Genomic DNA, 24885 nt, shown 5'->3' with positions numbered 1-24885 from the left:
GCGCACATTATTATGTAGGTCAAAGGACAATCTTGGATGTTGGTTCTCGCTCCCCACCTTGAGATACATTCTTTACTGTGTGCCTTTGTATTGCTAAGCGATCTGGCAGTCGAACTTGTGATTCTTCTGCCCCCCACCTCCCATCTTGCCACCCGAGCACCAGGATCACAGATGCACGCCGCCACACCCAGTTTTATATAGATGTAGGGATTCGAACTCAGGTCACGCTTGCGCAGGGAATGCTTCCGCCTTGAGTCATCTCCCTAGCTCTTGTATTCTCTCTCTACTGCACGACCTTCTCAGCACTGCGAGCTCACTTACGTACAAAGCTGCGCTTGGTATTTCATAGGTTTCTAAGGTCATTGAAATAATTACATTTACAGACTAGAAATAAGAAGCTAGGTTGCGTGCTCTGAGCTTTGGGAGAGTTTTCCTTGGAGAACCAGGTACCTCGTCAGTTCAATCTTTTGTGTCCATCAACAAGTAATTGAACGAAACATGGTATATAGCGTTCATCCTTAAGAAAGGATGGAATTCTGACATGCACTACAAGGTAGAGGAAGCATGAAAACTCTATGCCAAGTGAAAACTCTTGTGTGATTCCACTCGTATGGGGTATCTCGAATTGGCAAATTAATATGCTCAGGGAGTGGATAAGAGAGGTTACTATGGGTTGGGAGGAGGAGGGGAGGGGAGGCTATTGTATCATAGGTACAGAGTTTCTGTTTGAGAAATTGGAAAGCTTCTGAAAATGTTGATAACGTTAGTGGTCATACAGCACAGTGCGGTATCTAATGCCACTGAGTTAAACACGGCTGTTTGAACTTGCAGTGATTCTCCTGCCTTAGACTCCTGAACACTGAGACCACACACAGGTCCATGCCATCACACCAGGCTAAAATGGTAAAATTTATGCTCTGGTAAATTTTACAACACTATATGTTCTTGGGTGTCAATGGTTAAAAAGTTATCTTGTTTTTATTTGTATCTAAAATGATCAATCCCTGTTGAGGTCAGGTTGGCCTTGAAGTCACCCTCGATTGTAGGGTCTGGAGCATTGAGATTACAAGAATGTACCACCCTTATGGTAGTACAGTAGTAGGCTGCTTAAAATGACAATAGGAAATGATGGCAAGAAATTGGAATCCTTGTGCATTGCTGGCAGGTTGTGATTTGTTTTGGAATACTTTTTGACCGATCCTCAAAATGTTAAACAGTTATCATATGACCCAGTGATTCTGAAGAAGTATTAAAAAAGTATAGCAAAGTAAAAACAAAATTCGAGGCTTTTGGGCCCAGGCTTGGGAGTGTAGCCTTTGTGGCTTAGTGCTCCAGGTACTGGTCATAAAACAGATAGCGACATTCCTCCACCTACCCGCTTCCTGGGATCAATTCAAAGAATGGCACCCTGACCATTACTGGAACCTGCAATGCAAATGTGCTATCTTTAGGGGCTCTTAGATTGTTAGGGGCTCTTAGAAACTGTCTTGAGAGATAACCTGACACTTGTGACTTTATGCTTCCTTGTGACTCTTAACTGGTATTTTTGGTATTTTCCAACAACACCCTCCCCACCTCCATGAATTGTGGTTTCTTCCTTTAAATACCCCCTTACTCAGCTACTCGGGGCGCCATGGTCCTCTACCCCTGCATGGTGTATGACCATGGGCCCGAGAACGCTCTCGAATAAAAATCCTCTTGCAGTTGCAGCAAGATCGTTTCTTGTGGGTGATTTTGGGGTGTCGCCTCTCCTGAGTCAGAACGTGAGGGAGTCCTCACGTTGTGGGTCTTTCAATTCCACTTCCGAATATCTACCCAAGAACACTGAAGCATTCCCTACAAGCTGATGACTGGACAGACCATCGTCATGTCATGAAAAGGAATGGGGCCGTGACATGCTACAACATGGATGGACCTTGAAAGTCTGCTGAGTGACAGCAGATGCGGAAGGCAGGATACTGTTTCCTAGGCCCCGGGAAAGAGGACTTTTTCAGCCAACATAACTTTATTCTACTGGAGCAGGAAGGCTTCCTACCTGAGCACAGTATCCACAAGGACCATTTTTATGCTATTGAGTTCCATTTGGTTCATTTCATGGAAGAGTACTGTTTGTCCAGGCTCCAAAGGGCTCATGTTTCTGCAGTCAGCTGCTATTTTGACCAGCTCCTCTAGAGAGTACTTCCTAGGCCTACAGAGGGCAGAGAAAGCCAACCCACGAGTCACTACTTAACATAACCAATCAGTCATCCTTTTTCCTGGTCTTCATTTAGACTATACATCCCCTGGAATCTTTCTAAATTCAATGCCTTCAGTGTCCTACTTGCTTCTGTGAGCAAGGTTAAGGTTAAAGACCCTGGGTCTATGGTATAGCTCAAAGCTTTACTTTGCACCTTGTTATTTATTTGGTTTTTGGGTCACATGATCTTTCTAAACCCCAGCTATGACAGCAGAACCTCTTGTTGTGAGGATTCAAAAAGAGAATGCCTGCGGAATGCTTACATGTGCTAGTAAGCAGAAACAGTTATTAATAGGGGCTTGCAATGAGAAGGCTCATATGTCTCCTGGCACTGTGAGGGAATCCAGGAAATTGCATTTTCAGTGTAATGTGACTTTCCCATCACCTCAAACATATTGTATCATCATCATTTTCAGCTGGCTGCCTTCTGCTCATCCTTTGAAAGTTGTCTCAGGTCACATGTTACTTCCTAGAAACCACTAGATTCTGTTATTCACTGAACCTGCTGTGTGACTCACCATTATATGTGTACTTGTTTACTTAAACTGTGCCACCCCACCTCCAAGGATATATGCCTTTTTTGTTGCTTTAGCAACATACTGGGTAAATGGAAAACGCCAACTCTGAGCACAGCTCAGGGTAAACTCTCAGAAATGAAGAAGAATCCTTAGGAGTTGGCAAGGGAGAGCTGGTGCCACAAGAGAGGAAAAGTAGGCCAGGACAGACATCACAGAGGGAGGACAGACATCACAGAGGGGGACAGAGGGAAAGCACACTCACAGACTGTAGAGAACGGCTGCAAAGGACAGCAGAGTCAGACTATAAAGCTCCGGGGCCACACACTGCACTTCATCATCTTAAAGCAAGTAGGAGTCACAACTGCTAAATCACACTTGCTTACAGGAGTGGGCAGAACTCATCTCAATACCAAAGCCTATAGGATAACGAGTTCAAATTAGCCACAGCTTCCTGGTCTGTGGCAGCTACTGTGGGATAGTATGGTGGAGTCCACAAAGCCAAATAAAGGGACTCCCCACTACTATCCCCTGCTAGCCCACTATCACTGTTGCAACTGTCTCCCCAAGAGAGATGTTCCCCAGGTGAGAACCTAGGTCCAATCCTGACTCTGCTAACCTCTGAATTAATGAAATTAGTCATGCCACAACACTTACAATGTACACAAGCTGCCTCATGCCTTCTTGATGCATATCTGTTTTCTTCCCAAGAAGACTCTAAGGGGCACAATGCCCATCTTCCTTCTTCAATCCATTGCTCCTGATTTATCCCACAAACAATAACAAAATCTAAGAGTTAGGAAAAAGTGGAAGTGTTACTTTAAGAAATGTATAACTAGTAGTTGTTATTTTGGGGAAAGTACAAATCTCTACAGTTAAGTTCACTCAGCAAACACCCTGGCCCTCTAGTTGAAATGGGCAAGACAGCCTTAGAGCCCACTACAGACAGCCTTGGAACACGTTATAGCAACAGAAATGTATGAAGACATGGAGAAAACAGAACACACACAATCACTGATAGGAAAATAATTTTATTTAGGTTTTTTAAAAAAGTTAACTTTCACATATAAATTTAGACTTAAAGATTACAGTGTATATTTACCAAAAGGAACGTCCCTGAAGGATGGTCAGACTTAGTTCACTGAGTGGGCACAGGGAAGCTCACTCCATAAGGAGCTCAAGTGGAAGTGCTTTCTTTAATCTTTCACAATGGTGCTTCCCTGTTCCTCACCGGGGCCTATGACCGGTAAGAAATCCTACAACCATCACTTTGGGGCAACAGCATTTCACTAAATGGGAATGAGAAACATCTCTAGGAATGAAAGCACAGAGCTCAGTGATCCAGATATCCCACGACAATCATTATTTATCTGCGGCAACAATGTAACACGAGTATTTGTTATCCTTTAAAAATTCTTGTAAGAAGGGCCAAAGAACACAAAATCTGTTTAAAGGTAATTTCTATAATTAAATGAGAAAAATTATTTTCTCCATATTACAAATGCCTCTATACAATAAGGCCTAGGGAAAACCCCCATTCAACTCTGGGCTTTACTTTCTTAATAAAATGTTTGGCACAACCCTTTAGCTGCTGTGAGAGCAACAGCTGAGAGGTTTCAGAAGTGGCCCCATTACTTTTCTGTCTCGCTTCAACACAGTATACACAAGAGCTGTCAACAAGCTGGGCAGACTCAGGTCTACCTGTGCAGCACAATATTCCAGGAAAGTTAATGTGATGGGCAAAAAGGTCTGGATGACGTGATCTCCTAGAGCCACAGGCTAACTCTGCCATCTTCTCATGGAAAATGAATTCAATGGCTGCCCAGGAAGTCACAGGAATTTTCTGATCTCCTAGCGAAGGTGAAAGTTGGAAAAGCAACTTCCGTATCTGCATCCCAGGGAAGGAGACAAAGATGACCGAGGATGCTGTCTGGGTCACTTTGTTCCACACTTTGTGAATTACTTTAAGGAGAATCAGTGTGTTGGTGACCATGGCAGCCCTAGAACCTTGGCCTTTAGATAGAAGTGTTGGGGTGAATGTGCCCCAAATCCAGTTTTAAAAACAAAAAATGATTCCTGCAATTATGACATAATACTGTGCAGTGAATTAGGGATTGCACACTGCTCCTATGTCTGGTTAAAGCCCTGTCCCAGCTTTGGTCAGCCAAGAGGTGACATCTGAGCAGTTGTCTGTGGCTAAAACCGGGCACTTTAGTCACACATGGGCTGGGACAGTAAGGTTGATGCCATCACCGAACAGAGGAAACACAGGGACCCATAGCTTTGGTGCAGTGCAGGCTTTATCTCCCTTAAATTTCAGCTGCTTTCTCTATCTCCGAGTCTCCTAATGCAATAAGCTAGTGATTGGGAATATCTTCGAGGAACCTCTGGTTGGGTGGCAAAGTACGTGTCCCTGCAGGCCACCAACCTGACTAGAAAAACAGAAAGGTACAATTTGTATCAAGTAAATGGTTGTTCAACTGGAAGATAATTTCCTGGGAACCCAGAGGTCTGGCTGTTAATCCATGGAGGAATGCCGGGACTAGACTTTAAAGAGAGCCCGGGTCCCAAGTGTCTGATGACACTTGTCTTCTTTAACTTACCGTTTTCTGAAGGTCTTCTCTCTGGCCTCCTAGCTCTTGAATGTCTGAGCACACATGTCCTCAGGGACCAATGTAAACATTATTCAATAGCTTTTAAAAACCACAGCTTGTTATATAGTGTTCGACATTCCAGTGCAGGCAGTATCTTAGCATCAGACTTTCCCTCACTCATGAGTACCGGTTTACAAAGGAACACATACAGGATACTTGATAAAACTGTGGTTGCAGAGACCATTTGAGTGCCAGACAGCTGGGTCTATCCTGTAGTCAGCTGGCAAACCAGGACTATGACAAGAGAATCACAACAGAGCACAAATTCTCTGTAAATCTTAAGAGTCCACATAACCACTGTTCCCACTTAGCCCCTTGGGTCGCATCTTGATATGGGAGAACATTTCCACCTCTTGCATCAACCTGCGTTCTCCTTGTTTTGGATGGGGCTCTCTCCAGAGGGCTCAAGAGCCTCCTTAGGGGGAAGGGAGTCTTCTCTCCCAGTCCTACCATCAGAGTATTTCAGAGCACAAGAGGAGTCCACAAACATGCTAGGGATGTTGCTGCCAAAGTAGATCTTACTGTTCGAGGCAATGGCCTGGTATTTCTTGAGCTCCAGATATTCTGGGGTCAGTTTGTGCTGTGTGGGGGAAACAAGAGCAGAAGAGTTAGAACAGTTTGGTGCAGTAGTCATCTCTTTTCCTTGAAGACTATTTCTCCAGTTGCTCTCCTGAGTAACATGACTCGACTTAGAGTGTTTTCCAGTGACCCTATTTCATTTTGGAGTGTGGCTAGCCTATGAACAGCTAACCCTTTAACAAACTCCCGTCTTAATGTAGGATAAACCTTATCCTTTTAAAAATAGATTGGGGATCAAATAACACAGTATTTCTTTTATAGCTTATAGAGAGTTTTCATGCATTTTCTGTTTCATGTAGCTCAACTCAACCAGGAAATGACACAGAATTTCAGATTCTCTTGAGAGAGGTACACAATTCAACAGATGAGTGTTAGGGTTTCCAAGGAAAAGCCTAGGTTCACAACTGTTTAACCAGGTGTCTTAGTGACTCAACCTTTTCAACCAAATTTGAGAATTGGAGTATGTCTAGAAACTACCTAAGCTGGCATCTGCCTTACCCAGAAGTTGGCTCTTTCAATCATTTGGGGTAAGATGGATGTTTGCCAACCACCAGAACTGCTTCTACCAACAGTTAATGTTTGAAAAAGAACCTCACATATTTCAGGCTAGCCTCAAACTTGCTCTGAGGCATAGAATGACCTTGAACTTTTAATTCTCCTGTTTTTACCACAGATTACTGGGATCCTAGACACCTGTCACCACACCCAGATTTGTGTGGTATTAGAAACCACATTGAGGACCAGCCATGCTAGCTAAGCACTCTATCAACTGAGCTACATCATCTGCCTCACTACTAGTATTTTGTGTCGATATTTTCAACCAAACTTGCTTTTGGTTTAGAACCCATTTCTATTGTTTCTTAATTTCCTCAGATTACTCTAGCTGTCTTGAGTCTGTCCTGTCCTTTGCAGTGCTGATCAGTTCCTCTCTGTACTTCAGCATCTTTAGTCACTGCATCTCTACCCTCTCCAGCGGATTCTAATCATCTGCCAAAACAGTGCAGTTAAGTCTGATCAAACAGTCCAACTAAATGACTTTCTAAAGCCTTTAATACACACTGATATGAATAGCAGTTCTCAAGATGATATCAAATGACTACTCATGTCAGAATAAGTTTGATCTTCATAATAATGTCTTTTATTTTAAAAATGACACTTTATTTTTGTTTATATGTATGTTTGTGTGTGCACATGTGTACATGGCTGTGAAGGGGCGGAGATAGAATCTAACCCCTTAGAGTTGGAGTTGTGAGTCACCCAGTGTAGGAGTTAGATATTGAACTCTGTCCCCCTGAAAGTGCAACAAGCACCCTTAACCATCTCTTCAGTCCCAATGGTGAGATCCTGACGCTTCCACCTGGCCAGATCTCCAACCACCAGTTTGTACTGGCGGATGTGTAAAGTCCCCATCCTGCTTTCATCTGTCAACATTCCATTCTGTTTCATCTGAAGTCAAGTTTGTTTCTAAATTTACACTGTGGAAATGTATGTGAGAGAAGTGTTAAGACAAGTACTACAGGTGTGCAGCAGGAAGGGACAGGTACACGAATGTACCATAGCACATGGACAGCCTTCAGTGGTGGAAAACTGTCTCACCCCAGAAGCTGCAAGGATGTCCCTGAGAGCAGGCAGTACGTAAGTTCAGCTTTTATCCTGAAAAGCTAACTTATCTGGAAAGCTATTCTAACTTAGTTTCCCCCTTTTCTCTCATTTTCTCAAAAGACCTTCAACTTCTCAGAGCCCCTCCTTACAGGAGAGGTGGATGGTTTCATGGCATTTGACCTGTGCTCATGAATCCGCTGGTCTTTACTCCTTACGTTTAGAAAAACAGACAATGCTCCCTCCCTAACAATGGGTATCAATGTCTTGCTATGTATGTGGTCAATGATGGGTTGGCCACTGCCCTTTTCTGATACCGAATACAACTACTTCTACCACACTAGAGCCCATGAAACTGAATGCACACCAGAAGCAGTTACTAGGGAAGGGCATGAGCAGGCACCTTGTTTGAGGTGGCATATTTGTGTGCAGCGTAATACTCGGCATCGGCTTTCGCCTTCTCTCGGGCCAGGAACGCAGCGTCTAGCAAATAAAACAGTAACAGCATGTTTGCAATGAAGGAAAATTGCCACTCTATGCCCTCATCTGGGTAAGAGTATCTTCTTTACTGCTTAACATTTCAATTGTTTGCCTCACTGTAAGTTATAAATTTAACAATTTAAAGACTCTCAATCCTCAGAACAGCTCTTTTTTAAAGGGAATTAAAGTTCATCACTGTTAACCAACAGCTCCTTTCTAAGTTAACGCATTTTCTGTTCTAAGTAGTTCCCTTGTCCTCCACCTCCCATCACTTAGAACCTTACCCTCCACCCAGGAAAGGGCCAGGCAAAACAACTACAGGCAGAATCCAGAGCCAACACAGAGAGATAAGAAAAAGCTATATATAAGCATAGACTGTGGTCTAAGAACATCCACATTAGCTAGCATATGCAAGGCCCTGGGTTCAATAATGAACAGATCTATGTGATTACAGAGTTTTAGATTTCTCACTACAACTGGACTGTATCTTTTTCCCAGCTAATTTTTTTTTTTTTTTCAAGACAGGGTTTCTCTGTGTAGCCCTGGCTGTCCTGGAACTCACTGTGTAGACCAGGCTGGCCTTGAACTAAGAAATCTGCCTGCCTCTGCCTCCCAAGTGCTGGGATTAAAGGCGTGCGGCCCCAGCTAATTTGTTATTATTGCTGTTGACATGTGACAAACTGGTGGTGGTTCAGTTCATTATTTTGAACATCAAAAAATTATTTGTGTGTTTAATTTATGTGTTTAAATTATGTGTGTGTATGAGAGTAAAAGAAGAAAGACACACAGAGGGGGAGGGAGGGAGAGAAGGGGAGAGAGGGAGGGAGAGAGAGAGAGAGAGAGAGAGAGAGAGAGAGAGATTGATTGATTGATTGAGAGAGAGATTGTACCTAAGAGACCATCTGGAGCTGTAGTTAGAGGCAGCTGAGGACTGCCTAACCTAGGTTCTTAGAACTGAACTCAGATTCTCTCCGAGAGCAGTACGTGTTCTTAAGTACTGAGCTATCTCCCCTGCCCTTACTGAGCACATGCCTAAAAGCTTTTCATTTTGTTTCATTTTTTTTATGTATGTGGGTATTTTACCGGCCATGTATCTCTGAGCATGATATGTATACAAAAGGGTGTTAGATCCCCCGGGGACTGGAATTAAAGATAGTTATGAACTATCACATGGGTCTGCGGATTGAACCTGGTCCTCTGGAAGAGTAGCCAGTGTTTTTAACCACTGAGCCATCTCTCTAGACACTTATTTTAACAAAAGATTTTAAGGAATTCTTATACTTCATCAGAAAATATAGTAAGAGCTAAAAAAAGCCTCATTGTAGGAAAGGAAATGAAAGTCACAGACTAAAGTGAGAACTAAATTACATAGGTTTTGTTGTTGCTTCTCTAGAGCATTAGGGTAGCTACTTCCTCCAGACCAGCACGTCCTATGTTTTTCCCCCACAAGACAATCAAGAACTGGTCCTGAGGCAGAGAGGCAGTTCAGGACACTCAGAACTTCAGCCTTTCACTGTTGTACCTTCAATTTCAGAAATGCGTTTTTCAGTTTCTTTCTCCATCACTTTCTGTTGAAATCGAATTTTTGCTACTTGTGCAATCTTCTCTGCTTCTACAATAACACAACAAAGAGAAACACACTTAGAATCAGCAGTACAAGGTAACATTAATTACGTGTGGCTTTATGTCTAACTGCTTCCAAGGTTTTATCTGTTCTGAAACAACTTGACTGGGAGGAAGGGAATTCCCTTCTTTCTTTGCTCCTGTTCTTCTTTGTGGGAGGAAGGTTATAAAAGGTTAGCAGTTTCAGTCTTTCATGAGACTAGAAAACAACGGTTCACAGGCTAGAGGTAAAGACCGGTACAAAAGTGAAGCGGTACAAACTCATGGCGACAAAGGACAATGGCATATAGTGGCAAGGGAAAGACAGAATTAGGGTAATTAAACAAGAGGACATGTTGTAGGAAATAATGGACATGACCTGGTAGGGATATGCCACGAAGCATAAAAGAAATTACATAGGAATAAAGGAAAAAACAAAACAAAACCCTACATAGAGAGTATACAGCCAGACAACAAAAGAAGGCAACAGAAAGCCTGTGTTTTGAGTGACAGGACCACCAAGAAGATGACATAAGGAAAAGAAGGACGTGAGTTCCCAATGGAAACAGATGTTCACAGCGAGCACAGAAGCTGCCATATCCAAGTGCACACAGGGAAACTAACCACGGTTAGTGAACATCTGTCCTGACCAAAGCTCCCCAGACCAAACAGGAAAGGTTCTAATTACACCTGAAAGTCTAGCGACATAATTCTTAAAATAACATCTCAATTTTCCTTTTCAGATGAAGATTATGACAGCTATGGTCTTCTATGGTCACAGGTTTCTCATCTGAAGATTCAACCAAATACAGATGGAAAACACTCAGAAATTAAAAAAAAAAGTGTGTGCTGAACATAAAGATTTTTCTTGTCATCACTCCCTGAATGGTGCAGTATAACAACTGTTACAGGCATAAGTAAAGTATATGAGAGAATGCACCTAAGTCAGACGAAACACATTCCATTTTCTATAAGGGGCTAAAATACCTGACTATGGCCCCAAAAGATACTTTAGCATATCTTGTCTCTGGCTTCTGGGGGAAACATAAAATAAGAAAGAAATTTTCCAAATACTTTTATTTTTTTCCAGAAGACAGTACCCTTTATAAATTACCCCAGGACTTAATAGAGTGAAATTAATGTGTATTATTCTAGTTTAAAGATAAACTGTGATATACCACTCTCCATTTCATGGGAAGAAACCAATGAACAGCAAGATTTGGACTCCAGACAGGTAAGAGTAGACAAAGGAGAAAATTCCTTTCAGGTATACCCGAAACTGTCATGATAAACAATCGGTCTGCCTTAGAATGCACAGCAAGTTCATAGCAGGAACGAAACCCTCAAGGGCACAGAGAGAGAGCTGAGGATTGGTATGGTGGCAGCTACAGGGTGGCTATTTCACAAGAAAGAGCCGCATGTAAGCAATGCTCCAAACAGGACCAGAAAGGCCTTGTACATATGAACTGACTTCCAAATAAAACCAAGATCTCCAGAGGCTGCAACTCTAAGAGCCTGGACTAAAGAACTCTGCCTGCTAGCCTAGTGAGAGCTGGAGAACCACTAGATATTTTAAAAGCAGAAGAACGAGTACCCAAAAGAACAACCAGTGCAGTTGCACGCTTATAATCACACACAGGAGGCCAGACAACAATGTAAACTTAGTGTGGTGCAGAGCTGTGAGCTGAAGTACCATCTGAGGATGAAATGACAGCACTTTTGACCAAGGAAGACTGAACAAGCTTTGCCTATACTAGAAAAACAAAACAAGAAAACAACCAAATAGCAGAAAAAAGTCAACTGTCTGAAGCAGAGGGGTGATTACTTACCACCTAAATGAGAGCAAATGTTCACCACGGGAGTCCTTAGCAACGATGAGAGTAAGCAGAGGGAAGAGAAAGCAACATGGAGACAGGGACAGAGCAACCATGGCATGTGCGACTGGAGAAGACGGTGAGCGGCAAAGCATTTCAACAGTAGATTACTCAAGAAGAGGACAGAGAAAACGACTAACTTTAGATTTTACTGAGTCAGATACACACCAGTTTACAAGTAGTGACTAGTTGTGTATTCCAGACACAGAATGTAAAACTTCCAGTTAAGTAAAAGAAATAAAATGAATAGAGGCAATTCACAATGAAAAAAGAAGTAGAGAAAAAATATACATGGTAAATAGCACATAATTGAGTAATAACAGATCTAAATACAGTAGCAACTACAATAAATATAAAAAGACTAAAACTCACCAGTTAAAAGACAGATTCTCACATTGGATAAGATAACAAAATCCAGCTATATGCTGTTTATAAGAGACACACCTAAAACATAATGACATAGAAAAGTTGAAAGTAAAAGAATGAGAAGATACACCAAGCAAACAGCCAAGAGAGCATAGCTATGTTATGAGGCATAACCATATAGCTATCACTAGACAGCATTGATTCTCATGCCACAAAATATGTTTAGGGATAAAGAATGTTATAAACCAGTAACAAAGTGTTCTGAGGAATTAAGAATCCCAAATGTAAACGCCCTTCAGGATACAGGCTCAAAATAGAGAAAAAACTAAGTCAACAATGGGCATAGCAGAACGTTTTAACACAATGTTCTCAGTAAACTGACAGGACCAGAAGACAAAAATGAGAAGAACAGAGAAGATGCGGTCAATCAGCACAGAAACCTGCATCCAACACACGGAGGTGATATATACACATGGGGCATTTACAGACAAGGCTTACAGAACAAATTTCAACAAGCAACATACAGCAAATGTTATCTTCTGACTGTACCTGACACTAAAAATCAATAATAAAAAAGGTAGACTCTCAAAACTCACTCAACCAAAAACTAAAAAAATATATCTGTAACTCATGGGTTAATGATGAAATTATAATGGAAAAAAGAACACTGAACACATATAAGCAAAAGAAGAGCCACTAGACACATCCTGCAAGACCAAAGCAGTCCTCAGAAGAAAATGTATACTCCTACGTGCTTCACTACAAAACAAAGCAAAACAAAACAAAAGAACCTAAAACCGAAGAGAAAGAAAGAAAGAAAAAAGGAGACACTGGAAGCCAATGGTTAAAGCATCTAATTCTAGAATCTGTTTCTTAAAGAACCGATGAGCAAATTCACAGTGAAGAAGGAAAAAAACTCATAGAAATACCACGGGAAAGCAAGCAATCAATGAAGCAAGCAAAACCAAACACAGCTCTCCAAAAAATAATCAATAAGATCAAACCTGCTCCAACAGAAAGGGCAGGGAGGGGATGGTAGAGGCTTCAAAGCCACAGGGAAGGTTAGTTACAAGTCCATATCCCCACCCCATTTGAAGTAGTATATAAAATAGACAGTTTTCAACAAAAATAAAATGTCTAAACCTTAAAAAGAAATGAGTAATAGAGTAAACTTATATACAACAGAGAAATGAAATCAGGTTAGAGATTACCAAAGTACACGTAAACAAACCAGCACAAGCCATAGTAAAGCAGTGTTCTATGGGTCCCATGAATCCCACGAAAAGGAAACAGTACACACCATACACAGAATGTTCTGGGAAATAAATGCTCTTCAATTTATCCTGCACTTGGAAGAAACATGGCACACAACAAACAGCAAATCTCAACACCAAACAAAACACAAATACACACAACATGGTAAGAATCTGTAAGAAAACTGTAAGCAGGTCTCATAGGAAACAAAAGGAAAAATTCTCAAAATTCTTCGTAAGCCTCACAAGAGGTTGTTAGGGTGAACCTTCCCCACATGACCGAGTGGGTTTAATAGAGTAACAAAGAAAACCCAGTAATATAACATCTAACAATACAATCCACCGCATTATATTAGCAGCTTAAAAATCAACGCCACATATAGAAAAAATAACTTAGTTTCAGTAATTCTTAATAAGGGCCCTTGGCAAGCAAAGGACGAAAGAAACTTCATTAAATAGCAAATGTTAGGACAGCAATTGTTATTGGAACTGTAGCAGCAGAACGCCTGCTACTGCTCCTTTCGGAGGCCGAAGCTTAAAGCAGTGAGACAAGAAGAAATGGTAGTGGTGATGTTTCTCTGCAGAAGAAAGCAGACTTACTGATATCTCAAAACAATGCGATTGCTCACAGGAAACCAAGGATACCGTTATGGACACCAGCATCTTCAGCACTGTTGCTAATTAAAAACCAATCGATAGCTACACAAAAGCAATGATAGCCAGGAAAAGTTCCTCTGTAGAAGAGTGTACTTATTACAGAAACAAACAAACAAAGAAAATTAAAGGGTTACACAGGGATGGAATGCTTTCATTTTTTGCTGTTTTTCTGTACATTTGTCTGTTCTGGAACTTACTTTGTAGAGCAGGCTGGCCTTCCCACCCCAGTACAAGGACTAGAGATGTGCGTCCCCACACCAGGTACTAACGAAGTGAATTTCTAGCAAATATCAGGGACTTTACGAATACTATACTTTTTCCAGTTTTCATGTGCGTGTGAGCACACACATGTAGAACCCATGCATGTGGGTGCACAGCACGTGGACAATGAGGTTGATACCAGGAGTCACCTCTGACTCTTCCCTTTTATTTAAGGTGGGGTCTTCTCAATGAAACTAGAACTTATCTATAAAGTCTTGCTGCCAGTTTGCTCTGGGGAACCCTGATAAGGCTGAAATTACAGTGGGTCACCCAGTCCTCTCCATGTTTTTATGTGTTTCTGGTTTTCACAATTGCTTACACTTTACACCCTGAGTCATCTCCTTAATCTTTAATTTTGATACTCCTTAAAGTACATTTCTCATGAATAGTATCATAAATATTTCCATTCTCTCCAAATCAGTCTACATCCAATGTAGTTCCAACAAAACTCCTGACAGTATTTTACAGAAGTAAGCTGGTCCTTATAGTCTCCTGGCTGAATACAGGGCCTAGCTAGTCCAGGCTAATTTCAGAATAATTAAGAATAGTTAACAATTATAGCTAAGAGGAACAGCTAAGGTAAAACTCTAGTAGCAAGAAGTAACAGGGAAGACAGAGCAAAGAGTTAAAACAAAACAGAGATCTTTGACATATAATATCTTACTATACGACATGAATGACATTCAAAAAGAGGAAGTACTGAAGTGCTCAACAGCCTGCGGTAACTGGGTTAAAGCCAAATCTGTCACATTAACATTAACCCAAAGCCCTGGTGAATGGAGGCCCATACACAAGAAGCAAAACCTGAAACGTTCAGAATAAATGGGATTGGTGGAGGCAAAAAAACTCATAAACAAAATAAGACACAAACCACCAGATTTGAGATGAACTAGACTATGTGGAAATCGAATATCTGTATCTCAAAGATACCTCAATTCAAAGATAAGCCACTAATCAAGAAAAGATCATTTGCAAAGCATAAATCTGGAGAAGGGTCAGTACTCAACAAACATGAAGAACACCATAATCAGTTCAAAAAAGCCATCCGAGGACTGGCATAGAATACTCAAAGGCAGTAAACCTTAAAACGTTTATTTTAACCCTTAAGTCCAATAAAGAATTACTAAGTATCTGGGATATTAAAGTTGAAATTATGTGACCCTCTGTCCATCAATGAATTGGCATGCACATATGAAGTCTGGCCACCCCAAGGGGTAAGGAGCACACAGAGAAAGGAGAACTCAGCATAGCAGTACAGAACCCAGAATTCAAACTCTGCTCAGGACAGCTGAGTTGAAGAACCAGGGAGGGAGCAGTTTGGCAGCAAGAGGAACCTGAACGCCCCACACACTGGACTCAGCAATTGTGCCCTGAGAGATGTTTTTTACAACAGTGCTTCTCCACCACCTACCCCAAAGTACCTTTTCCTTAAATTTCAATCTATTAGAAACCAACAGATTACAAACTATAATAAAAATGAATTATTAGAACTGGACCACTCAGAGTCCTCAGGGACTAAGCCACCAACCAACCATACATGGGCTGGCCCATGGCTCCCTCTACATATATAGCAGAGGACTGCCTTATCTGGCCTCAGTGGTAGGGGATGTGCTTGGCCCCATGGAGACTTGATGCTTCAGAGAAATGGGATGCTAGAGAGGTGAGGTGGGAGTGGGTAGGTGGGTGGGTGAGCACCCTCTCAGAGGCAAAGGGGAGGGAAAAGGAGGTGCAGGGGGGATGGGCAGGAGGACAACATTTGAAAGGTAAATAAATAATTAATAAAAAAGTAAAACTCACAAAAAATTAACTGTGTGAAAATGCTTTAAGAATTTCTTAAATTCTCTCAGGAGTAGGACAGTTTCATTATGGCTTAGGAAAGAGTTGGCACAGGCCTGTCCCATAGCCTCTGCTGAGTCACACTGCTAAGAAGCTCCTGCGTGCACAGAGGCACTGAAAAGGCAGTCAGCACACAGCAGTGGTGCATAAAGAACACACTACAAAGTGTGAACTCTTCAGCAGGAGTTCCCGAATGGATTCCTGCTCACAGAGAGAAATTATACCGTAAACTGAAAACGAGCTAGGCGACTTTACTACCTACTGGCTTCACTTACTTTAAAGGTTTAAGGACATCTGAATGTACAATGAAGGTTGCAGAATTCTCCACTACACATAATGCTGTCTTATGTCCCCTCACTGTCCAACATGAAATTGATAAAGCACAGGACAAAGTCACAATACAGAGTCATTCATTTCACAAATAGATCCAAGTACCTATAACAGCCCTTTTCCTCTCCGTCTCAGCTTCTTTCTCCACCACCTTTTGTTTCTGTGCAGCTATGAGAAGTTTTGTCTTCTCTGCCTCCCTGTGAAGTAAAACATACAAATCAGAAAAGGCTCTGCCTTTCCCTTCTTCCCAGCACCTTGCCTCCTTTGTGGTCCTGGGGATACAGTACAGTAACATGCAGGTTTGAGAGTGTAACTCAAGCGTATCCTGCATATGACCCTTCTGAATAAGGAGAGAGAGGGGACGGGCAGCGAGAGATGGAGGGAGGAAGGAGAGAACCCATAGGATTCATCTATTAGCGGAAGCAATTGTATGTAAAGTTTAAGATACCTTCCTTATCCTTCAAAAATTATTTCTAATAGCAGCTCAGATTCATAATCTACCTCTCAGCTTGACACTTCATAACTCTACAATCAAACAGAGGAAATAAAACTGCACAACAAAAGATAGACTAGAAACAAAAAGGACTCAGGGTTATTACACTACAGAGCAGTATTAATTCCCTTGGACCCTGAATCAATACACTTGCTATATTCATTTCTCCCACCCCGTGTGTGTGTGTGTGTGTGTGTGTGTGTGTGTGTGTGTGTGTGTGAACTCAGCCCTGTGCATGTCAGGTAAGCACTCTGCCATGAGCCACATCCCCAGTCCTCATCTACTGTAGTCCTGATTTTTGTAGTTATTTTTCATTTAGCATCTCTTATTTTCCTCTCAACAGCCAAAAATTTTAAATGTATTTATTCTTTCATATGTAATCTATGAGAATATTACTATTTCAAATATTTTAAATATTATCATAAAGAGATCCTCTATAATACTTGGAAACTAACCCCACGTCAGGCAGATAACCTCTTTCTTCCCAGTTCTGTACACATTAAAAAGACAAAGAAGTCAACTCAAACTCAGGCAAAAACTCCCTACAACTATCCCAAAAGAATGAAAAAAACATCCCTAAGCTTTATACTAACTAAGTATCTACTCATTAAAAAAAGATCCCCCCCCCCCCAATATGTATGGGTGTTTTGCCTGCCTGCCTCTCTGTGCAGTGTGTGTGTGTGTGTGTGTGTGTGTGCAGTGGCATGGAGGCCAGCCTGTCTGTGCAGTGTGTGTGTGTGTGTGTGTGTGTGTGTGTGTGTGTGTGTGCAGTGGCATGGAGGCCAGCCTGTCTGTGCAGTGTGTGTGTGTGTGCAGTGGCATGGAGGCCAGCAGAAGGTACTGAATTCCCTGGGACTTATCTATTCTTATCATAATAATAAGGTAACAAAAGGGGCATTCTTTTCCACATTAACAGGCTTCTCTGCTTTATTAATATTTCATCCAAGGCTCTATTTATATATAGATTATAGCTCTTTGTATCTCCAACAATCATTTCCCAGCAAGCTGCATCTTTGAGTGCTGCTTTGAAAATGCCCATACATAAAGAGAAACCCAGTAAGACTTTACTGGGAATTAAGATACAGAAGGTAATATCACTAAAGTACAGAAAACAGCTATTTATCCAATCCCAAATTAAGCATTTTCTATCTTTTCCCTAGACTGTTATATTAATATACAAACAGTTTTAAATGGAAATATTAGGACCCCATGAGTGTTACTCACATTAATTCAAAATTTCTTCTTATGGCTTCTGGGATTTTGGGTTTTGTAACACGCACAGCCTAAAAAAAAAAGTGAAAAGCCAAAATATACATGAAAAATAAGTATTCAAACCAGTCATGGTAGCATACACATATATAATCTAATCCCATAGAAAATGACAGCAGAGGGTCAGATGGGAGTTCAAGGTCACTTTGGGCTACACAGACAGATCTAGGGAAGAAGGACAGAACTCCTAACAGAAGGCAGCAACAATGCAAGTCCTTTGACCAAGCCTTCTCCAGGCGAGCTCCTCCTACGGCTCTCATTTAAATAACAATTGTAACACAGTTCTCCACAAACTTACACAAGGATCCCACTAGCAAATCTACAAACTGTTGGCACAGAGTCAACGATGAACTACCAGTTTACTTCAAAGGTGCCAGACCTCAAGAGAAAACCGCCTTACTCCTGAAAGAAATTAAACTGGGAAGTTCCCCTTAGAAAATAATTTACAAACCTCTGTAGTAGTTGGAGAGTTTTATTTGCCATTTCAAATTTGCAAACCAAAGAAGAGAAGTCAGTCAATGGAACAAGGTTGAGAGGTAAATTATGTTAAAAGCAAATGAAAATTCCAGGCTGGTGTGTGCAACTAAATTCCGGTGTCCAGTTAGCCAAAGGTCACTTCCTAAAGTTACAATCCGTTGCTTGTATGTATAAAGCAGCCCAAAGCCTTAGGAAGTGGTTCTCAACCTATGGGTCACAACTACTTTGGGGGTCACCTATCAGATACCCTTGGGGTATCACAGGAGTCATATGTCAGACAGTTTTTTACATTATGATTCATAACATAGCAAAGTTACAGTTCTGATGTAGCAATGAAATAATTTTATGGTGGGTGTCACTACAGCATGAGGAACTGTATTCACATGTTAGGAAGGTTGAGAACCACTCACTGCTTTAGGAAACTAAACAACTCTGCTGGGCGTGGTGGCGCACACCTTTAGTCCCAGCATTCGGGAGACAGAGGCAGGTGGATTTCTGAGTTTGAGGCCAGCCTGGTCTACAGAGTTGAGTTCCAGGACAGCCATGGCTACACAGAGAAACCCTGTCTCGACCCCACCCCACCTCAAAAGGAAACTCGCACCTCAGAGCTTGCACTCTCCTTTCCTTTCCCTTCCCCTTTTTCCCTTTTCCTTCTTTCCTTCCTCTTCTTTCTTTCTTCCTTTCCTTTTCCTTTTCCTTTTCCTTTTCCTCTTTCTTTCTTTCTTTCTTTCTTTCTTTCTTTCTTTCTTTCTTTCTTTCTTTCTTTCTTTCTTTCTTTCTTTCTTTCTTTCTCCATTTAGAACCAGGCTAACCTGTATTTGCAGACATTCCTCACTGATACGTTGTTGTTGTTCTAATCACAGTGGACTTCGGCATAATTAGGGTATCAATTTGGAATCTTGCTTCTGCGGGCTGACTTGCCCACACTAAGGACTTATCTCCGGAAGCTTTTGCATTTGCTAACCAAACATCCTGCACCTACCACTGATACTGCACACACATAACTCATGATTTGATCTCTCTTTGAGAACTGGCTAAATGTTTAAGTAACAAAGCCTTTAAGCACATGAACCTTATTTTTTTTAACTTTCAAAACTTCCAATTTTTTAAAAGACATTTTTACACTTGTTTTTGTGTGTACATGTATGCAGAAGTCAGAGGAAAACTTGTACTGTACTAGGTGGGCTCCAGGCAATAGTGTGTTTCAACAATAAATAGTTGCCGAGCTATTTATTTCATCAGCCCATAATTTTCAACAATCCTTTCTTTCTCAGTTCACTCATGGTTAATTTTTTAACCCTGTATTTAGTGAAAATAATATCTCCATCAGTAGCTAAGCTGATAGTACAGATGTAAAGACTGTTTAATTTAAAAGACTAGAAAAAAATGCATATGCATTTGCTTAAGTTTTTCTAAAATGAAGGAATTCTCTAGCATTGTAGAAAAAAATCACAAGGGGATTTTAGACCCTAAGAATCAGCATCATGCGTTAGATTCCCAAGTATAAACACACAAGCAAGCATTTGTCAAGCTTCTGACGACCTAAGAATCTCAACCTCTGAGGGCTGGAGAAATGGTTCAATGGTTAAAGAGATTCAGAGAACCAGGGTGGATTCCTAGCACCACGTGATGGCTCAGAACTGTAACCAGTCCCAAGGTATCTGACGTCCTTCCTGGCACCAGGCATGCATGTGGTGTACAGACATACTTGAAGGCAAAACCCCCAAATACAGAAATGCTGCCTGCCATTGTACAATTCTAAAAAACCACTCACTTCCTCATTTACAAACAAAAGTCAAGACCAAACAAACAAACAAATAAACCCAAAAAACAAAAAGCCATCTCTGTTCTTTGCTTAATTTCTAGCCCTTACTGGAGAAATCACCTAGAAATGAACAGGATGAAGGTAAGCGGTTTCTTCAGGCTATCTGTGAAAATGGATACAAGTTCCCTACTACTACAGCTGGGAACGAGATCACCAATTTCTGAGGCATATTTCCAGACACTGGTAAAATATCCTCAAGTTTCCCCCAGGGAGGGGCCACTGCTTCAAGTTGGTGGTGGCTTTGAAAGCACAATCATAGAATACTTCGTAACCTGTAAGTTTCTAATTCAACATATAAAACCAGTGGTAAACATCCAAACTATTGGCTAGACAGAAGGCTGGTGAATTTATCCTCTCTAACCCAAAGACAGAGGTGGAGAAAATCAAGTATTTGACTGATCTTTCTTTGAGTTAAGCCATGTTTGCCTTGGTTGGGTTCCTGGGAGACAGAAATTATAAAGTAGCAAAGAAATAATTTTATGGCTGGGGGTCACCACAACATGAGGAACTGTATTAAAGGATCGCAGCATTAGAAAGGTTGAGAAGGTCTAAGGGCCTCCAAACTTTCTGCCTAAAAAGGGCAGCTTGGGAAAAAAAAAAGGGCAGCTTGTTCTTGGTTTTATTTTACCAGAGCGCACTCTCCTTATACAATGTACTTAAGAATAGGGAAATTTTCAATGACTTCATAATTGTCAAACACTTTACTAATAGCTCCTCAAAACTGCCCCTAGAGTCCAGTGCCCCTCAGAGCCCTCACAGGTCCTAGCAAATGAGCTTCTTGCCTAACTTCTACAGCGACTCACTTGCTGTAGAAAAACGTACACACCCAAAGAAGATGAGCAGTATGTATGACATAATGCTACTTGGATGACATTGTCCTTCTGAGAGTAAGAGCCTCAGATGCGACTATTCTGACTCATATTCATACAGGAAATAATGCATGGTGAACTACTCCCAAGTCTTCTCATTATCCGAACTGGCTTGACGCGCCTGAACAGCATGAACAGTGGAGGAGGACATCGTGTCTGGCTCATCTAGACAAGTCTCCATGGCCAGAAGGAACCAAACCATTTAATGTCTGTAGAATCAAAATGTTTTCCAGACCAGGCAAAGGTGGAGCCAGTCTCTGGATGCTAAAGCAGAGCTCATAAGCTTGACTGAGTCCATCATACAGATCCTGACAGAATGGCACTCACATCATGGTTAAAATCTCTCACATCACGGTTTAATCATGAGAAGATCTGATGCAGAGATGGGTAATGCTGTGTAATAGTTCCTTTCTTTTACAATAAAATAGCTTTCCAAAATATAGTTTCTCGAACTTTCCAGTGAGATAATTCTTCTACCTCTCACCTAAGGTCCACAGGCACATTAACCACTGTGATCTTATTCCTCTTTATGTAGGTCAGCTGCCCCGTGGCTTAGTGGAGATGAAGGTGGCATGCTAGGCCCCTCTTTAAATTGCCTGGGTCCTCTTGACCCTACAAGGGGTAGGTGTGGAGGGGAACAATCAACAGCAGAAGTTCTTTTTGAGGTACCCATTGGTCACCCAAACCCTTGGCAAATATGGCTGTGCCCAGTCTAGAGATTAACAAGGTACACAAACTAAGGTGGCTGAGATGCTGCCCTAATGCATCCTGGGAGGAGTTAATGGATTGGAGTACCTAGACCATAACACCCCACGACTCAGAGGGCCAAGCACAAGGATTTTAAGAGCAAGCATTCAAAACATCTTTAAGTGGACAAGATGCTTGTTTAGTATCAGGAGTCCTTGGGTTGGGGCCTCAGAACCACAAACAAAAACAAAACTTTTAAGCAGCACAGCATTTCCCATGTGAAAGAGAACAATCAAATCTGTAGGTAATACTGAGGGCTGTCATACAAGTCTGAGGATCACATGGGATAGAGTAAGGCTCTGTGGGACAACGTCAACCAGGTGAGGTCATAAAGACAATTCAGTGGCAAATTCAGAAGTCAAAAATTTAGAACCAGAATTTATGAGATAACAGGTTTCCCGGTGTGAACAGCAGACATGAGGGTGACTTCCACTCTGGATGGCTGTGATTCAGAGGAACACAGACAGGCTATATTTAAAGACTTGCCAACTATCTTTTCAGCCTTATAAAAAGAAGCATAAAATAAGAATACCTTGTGTGTGTGTGTGTGTATGCGCGCACGTGTGAAGTAATTGTACAAATAATTGGTTTCATTCTGAGACTTTCATAGTGGACCTTTTAAAGAATTTGATGTTTGAGGCAGAACATGCTACAAGCTTGCCAATCTTGGGAGACATCCTATTCAGTATAGCAGATACCATGAGTTGATTGAATCATGAGATATTTAAGGAAAACAAAAAGACAATGTTTCAAAAAACAAAGACTAACACATACACAAGGGTGCACATGTGTATGCATGCATGTACACACAGTGGCAGGAATGGTGAAGATGCTGATGAAGTGAGTTTACCTGATTTCAACTCAGTGTCGGCATATAACAACTTACTCTGTTAAGTAACACAGAAAACAAGTATAATCATTTTCACTATTCTCGTTGCCACCATAATTTTTCCAGAAGGAAAATGGGTGGAATGACAGGAAAGGAAACAAGGACAAGCTGTCACAGCCAGAGCTACTTGACAACAGAAATATTCAGCAGGCATTTACTCCGTACCAACGGCTCTTTTCTCTAGACACTGGATATATAGTGAACAACAAAGTGAGATTGCTCTCACGGAATTAAAATTTTTAAAGAGACAGGAAACAAACAAACAAAAAAAAGGAAATGAGGGTGCTCCCGTGGGGAAGGGAGACAACATTTGAAATATAAATAACCAATAAAAAAAGGAATGAATGAGAAATTTTCAAGTAATTATGAGTACTACAAAGAGAACTTAACTAGGATGACCTGAAGACCAGGAAATCACTAAGTCTAGAGGGAAAAAAAAAAATCAAGACTTTGACATAACTATATTAACTTAAAAAAATCTAATGCAAAACGTATTAGAGACAGTAAATTCCACAAGGTAGATATTTTAAGTTTCATTTGGGATATGAATTTCTCCCCTGCATCAAAAATTCTAAAAGAAACAAAAAATGGTGAGATCAAGTAAAACCGTAACTATATTAAACACCAATTTAGGTAACTGATAGTTTAAAAACATCAATAAAAATGGCAGAAATATTAAAGGCCATTATTTCTGCATACATAATTTACCTTACCAAATTTTAAAATTCAATAAAAAGCTAAGTGAGCACAACCAATAAACCTGAAGGTCTAAAGCTGCATTCCAACTCTTATAAGAAAAAAGTATTTTGATAAAAAGACAAAATTAATAAAAACAACATATTTCAAGGCTACAGTAATTTTTATATGATTTTTTTAAATAAAAAATAAATATAAATAAATTCAAAAGATCTTTGCTACTGGCAGAAGAGCAAGTAGAAAAGCGGGTAGGGACCCAAAAAAACAGAAGATCACTGTCACCAAGTTAGGATAGGGAGGAATCGAAGTCCCACCTCATAATTAATGCTAAAACAAATCACATGATTTCACATGAATCAAAGCCTTCCATCTTAAGAATATGAACGTAAAGTAATGGTTTCTTAATGTTATCTAAATTAGCCTTACACACTGTGAGAAGCCACTAAAATGATGAAAGCCTTATCTTTGCGGCAGGCAATTACAGAGAGCTACAGCTGGTCAAAGGGCAAAGAGAAACATCATGGGGTGTCCAGGGCCGATGGAGACATTCACAGAGTAATCCCTACACCTGAGGCTCAGGGAACATTGCAGAAGAGGGGGCAGAAAGACTGTAGGAGCCAGAGGACCACGAAGTCTGCTGAGAGAATACAACAGGGAATCCAACTTCTTCACTTTGGTAAGAGAAGAGACAGAAATAAATGGTATGCCACCAGGGATGGCAGCCACCCACATAGCAGCTAACATTCATCTAACTCCAGCCTCTGAGGGAACCAGGCACAGACAAGGTGTAGACACACATGCAGACAAAACACCCATACACATTAAAACAAAACAAGAAAAGCCAAGCACAGCAAATCAGCTGATCAGCAACTGGGCTAATGAACTGAGAGAGTTCTCGGACATCCACCCAACAAAAAAGAGAAAATATACCGAGACAAGGGGACCCACTCTCCGCCCGTACTCAGTATAGTGCTCCTAGTCACAACTGTGTTAGGACTCCTTTATTAATGTGTTATCATTAATAAACAGGTATCAACAAGAAAAGAAGTCAAATATTCTGCCTAAATTTGAAAGATTTTAAAGACTCTCAGAAACTCTTAGGCCGTATAAACATTTTAGCAAAGTAGCTGGATACAAAATTGATATACAAAAATCATTATGTTTTCTATATACCAATAATGAACTTCTCAAGAAAGAAATTTGGGGAGGAGCATAGAATAACATTCATTTATAACAGGATAAAACAAAAACAAACAAACAAACAAACAAACAAGCCAAAGTTAGGGACAGATCTAACAAGGAAGCGAAAACTTACGACACTAAAGAAAGTAACTAAAGAGCATTAGAAGGTGGAGAGACCACCCCTGCTCATGGACTG

The 24885-nt window shown here is 41.0% G+C and overlaps 1 protein-coding gene across 2 annotated transcripts in view; it reads right to left on the bottom strand.

The window, feature by feature from the left end:
- Window positions 1–3766: 3766 nt before the first annotated feature.
- Window positions 3767–24885, bottom strand: part of Erlin1 (ER lipid raft associated 1) — a 36246-nt gene continuing 15127 nt past the window's right edge. For both annotated transcript variants that reach the window (XM_021152011.2, XM_021152012.2), the window contains exons 8-12: window positions 17960–18018; window positions 16348–16439; window positions 9586–9675; window positions 7987–8066; window positions 3767–5985 (exon numbers count right to left, since the gene is read on the bottom strand). In XM_021152011.2, coding sequence (XP_021007670.1) covers window positions 5764–5985; window positions 7987–8066; window positions 9586–9675; window positions 16348–16439; window positions 17960–18018 — 543 coding nt within the window. In that variant the 3' untranslated portion in view covers window positions 3767–5763. The remainder of the gene's footprint in view (window positions 5986–7986; window positions 8067–9585; window positions 9676–16347; window positions 16440–17959; window positions 18019–24885) is intronic.

This window comes from Mus caroli, unplaced genomic scaffold (genome assembly GCF_978045245.1).
Source record: "Mus caroli unplaced genomic scaffold, Mus_caroli_1 scaffold_20, whole genome shotgun sequence".
Taxonomy (NCBI): Eukaryota; Metazoa; Chordata; class Mammalia; order Rodentia; family Muridae; genus Mus; species Mus caroli.
Note: the sequence above shows the minus strand (reverse complement) of the source record. Positions and strands in the feature narration are given on the sequence as shown.